This window comes from Etheostoma spectabile, chromosome 18 (genome assembly GCF_008692095.1).
Source record: "Etheostoma spectabile isolate EspeVRDwgs_2016 chromosome 18, UIUC_Espe_1.0, whole genome shotgun sequence".
Taxonomy (NCBI): Eukaryota; Metazoa; Chordata; class Actinopteri; order Perciformes; family Percidae; genus Etheostoma; species Etheostoma spectabile.
Window position 1 is genome coordinate 25,406,664 of NC_045750.1, and position 2,765 is coordinate 25,409,428.

At 40.7% G+C, this 2,765-nt stretch overlaps 1 protein-coding gene across 1 annotated transcript in view; it reads right to left on the bottom strand.

The window, feature by feature from the left end:
• The window catches only part of actr10 (actin related protein 10), a 10,305-nt gene that overhangs the window by 1,826 nt on the left and 5,714 nt on the right, over positions 1-2,765 (bottom strand). The window contains exons 9-11 of the mRNA XM_032542593.1: positions 2,562-2,641; positions 2,376-2,449; positions 1,462-1,543 (exon numbers count right to left, since the gene is read on the bottom strand). Coding sequence (XP_032398484.1) covers positions 1,462-1,543; positions 2,376-2,449; positions 2,562-2,641 — 236 coding nt within the window. The remainder of the gene's footprint in view (positions 1-1,461; positions 1,544-2,375; positions 2,450-2,561; positions 2,642-2,765) is intronic.

Consider the following 2,765-nt stretch of genomic DNA (forward strand, 5'->3'; position numbering starts at 1 on the left):
TGGTCCAACACTTGGGAAGGAGCAGCCTCCACTGAACAGGCTCCTCTGGGTGCTGATGACAGTGTGCAGGGGGTGGCTGGCGTTGTCAATAATATGACTGACAGATTCAAGATACATTACAATGAAAACATGCTTTTAATAGGTCATCTACTGTACGTCCACAGCCAGTGCAGGAGGAGGAATACATGAGGCAGCAGGAAGCAGCAGATCCTCCCCTACAGGACTGCACTTTCTGGTTTTCAGGACAGGTGCGGATGAAATTGTGATGGATGAAAGTAGCTAAAGCGGGCATTACTGCAGTGCCTTCTCTGGTGATATATCCATATATAATGAGCAGAGTAGTGCACAGCTTGGGGTTTAAACGTATTGCTGTAGCAGTTAAAGCCTGAGGCTGTGTAGTGTCTGCTGCTGCTGCTGCTGTACCCACTGAGATTAATGAGGCTGTCCGGTGCTGACTGGATCCCCACGTGGACAACAGAGTTCCAGGCAATGGCGTCAGCTGAATGTCGACGTTCCACTTCTGGGATTGGAAAATCCGCCAGATTTCACTCATTTAGGCCGGATATCCGTTGCCTTGGGCTTCCTTTGTGTTGGAATTTTAAACTCGGGTGGATTTCTGAGGACTATGGTTACCTGGTCCTCTGCAGGGTAAATCCAACTAGCTAGACTATCTGTCCAATCTCAGTTTTCTGTTGCACGACTAAAACTATTAAACGCACACGTTTCACCACAACAAGTTCCTTCCGAGCCTATTTTGCCTATTCCACAGCTTTCTCCAGTGCTTAGCACCGCCCAAGACAACTGTGATTGGTTTAAAGACATGCCAATAAACCAGAGCACGATTTCCACCCAATCCCTGAATGCTATGTGGAGAACCCAGACCCTCCTCCACAGCACGCTGGAGGAAAAAGTGAGACTAACAGAAGGGTAATTAGGCCAAAATGGGCTCCAACGGATATCCACCACAAGAGAAGATTAATGAGGTAAATCCAAATGTAATAATGTCAACAACAAGGCCCAAAAAATGGTAAAGAGAGCCATGCAAGATCCTACTACACTGCTGCAACATGCATGCTCTAACACAGGCGGAACCTTTAAATAAACACGTTTTACATACATTTAAGAAGTGTCAATGTATTGTAATCACATCAATAATGCAATTAAGACCTTGGACTGTGTGGTATTTGGTCTAAATGAAATAAGATTCCAGTGCAGACAGATATATTAAACCCTCAGATTAAAAGGCGTTAAGCTTCAAACGACGTTTCACTACCATACTTTTGGTTTCCTGTCAAGTTATGTTCCTGTCTTGACAAAGAGAGAATTTACATTTACTTTTTTTTTTTTTTTTTATCTTCCAGTTTTGTTAATTTTATACCACATCAAGTAGGGATTGCTCATAAACACAACATGTTGCTCTCAAACTTGCCAAGACAGATAGAATGAATAAGTTGTCTCTACCTTGACCAGAGCATCAAGTATCAGGGTGGCGACACTCTTCTCTTCATTGTCCTGCTCAAACAGGATCTCCATCACAGAGTCCCTGGGAAAAAAGGAGAGAAAATCTAATGAGTGGCTGTGTGACGAATATTCAAAGACAAAGAGCGGACTACAAGTAATTTAACCCTTGTGATGTCCCCGGGTCAAATTGACGTGTTTTCCTATATCAATGTTCTTTTTAATTCCCCAAAATAACATGATTGATTCCACACAACGCTCGTTGCCAAGTACAAATCTCTACTTTCATTCATTTTGGGGCGTCTTATTCAATTACATGGCATTTGAAAAAAAAAAAAAAAGTGTTTTTGAAATAGTATTGAGTAAAAGTTGACATGTTCCAGTCTGATTATCCATCAACATCCATTCCTTTAATTTTAGTCTAAATAATTCCTAATTTCTTCTTTTTTAACTCAAACATTAGGTAGAATTTCCTAAAAAATGAGGTTTATTGATCATAAATTCCAAAAATAACTGTAAAACTAAGGTTAATTAGTTAGTGTTACGCAGTGTTAAACGTCAAAAAAAGTGACAAACATTGACAAGAGTGTTGAAAAAAGGAACAAAGACATGAGAAAAAGTTAAAAACATTTATTAAAAAGCGTCAACTAAAGTGTTGATTTTAAATTTTAACGAGAAGACAACACAAGGGTTGAAAAGGAAAATGTGTTGTCCCACAGATAGACGGTACAGCAATGAGACAAACCCAGAGACTAAGCTTCTCATTTTACAGAAGGACCTTCTACCGTGACAAAGGGAAACATGACTACAATTCAGAATACAAACACCCATGGAAATACCTCCAGTTGAAAGACATTGGAGTTTACAAAAAACTTGAAGGCGAAAGCAGAAACAGAAAGCCTCATTTGATGAGCTACCTGATTGATCCTTTGACGTGCAAGATTTTCTCCCCATCCAGAGGGTAATCAACATCTGGAGGCGGGGCTGGACGCTGCAAACACATTCACAAGAAGGGAGGATTGGAAATAAACACAGTAATGCAATATTCAATGCCAACATGTGGTTGCATATAAAAACCAGTAGACAAACAACATGGCCCTTACTTCAGCTGCACCATCCAGGTTAAATTTGGCTTCCTGGATCTGGAGGCCTCTTTGCAGGTCACTGACAAAGCATGTTCTGACTGCAGGAGACAAGACTAATGAGCAGACGTCCACACTAAAAGACCCATTCATAACTAAGGATGAACATTTACACCAATGTCCTTAAAGTGCCCATTTTATGCTAATTTTCAGGTTCATAATTGT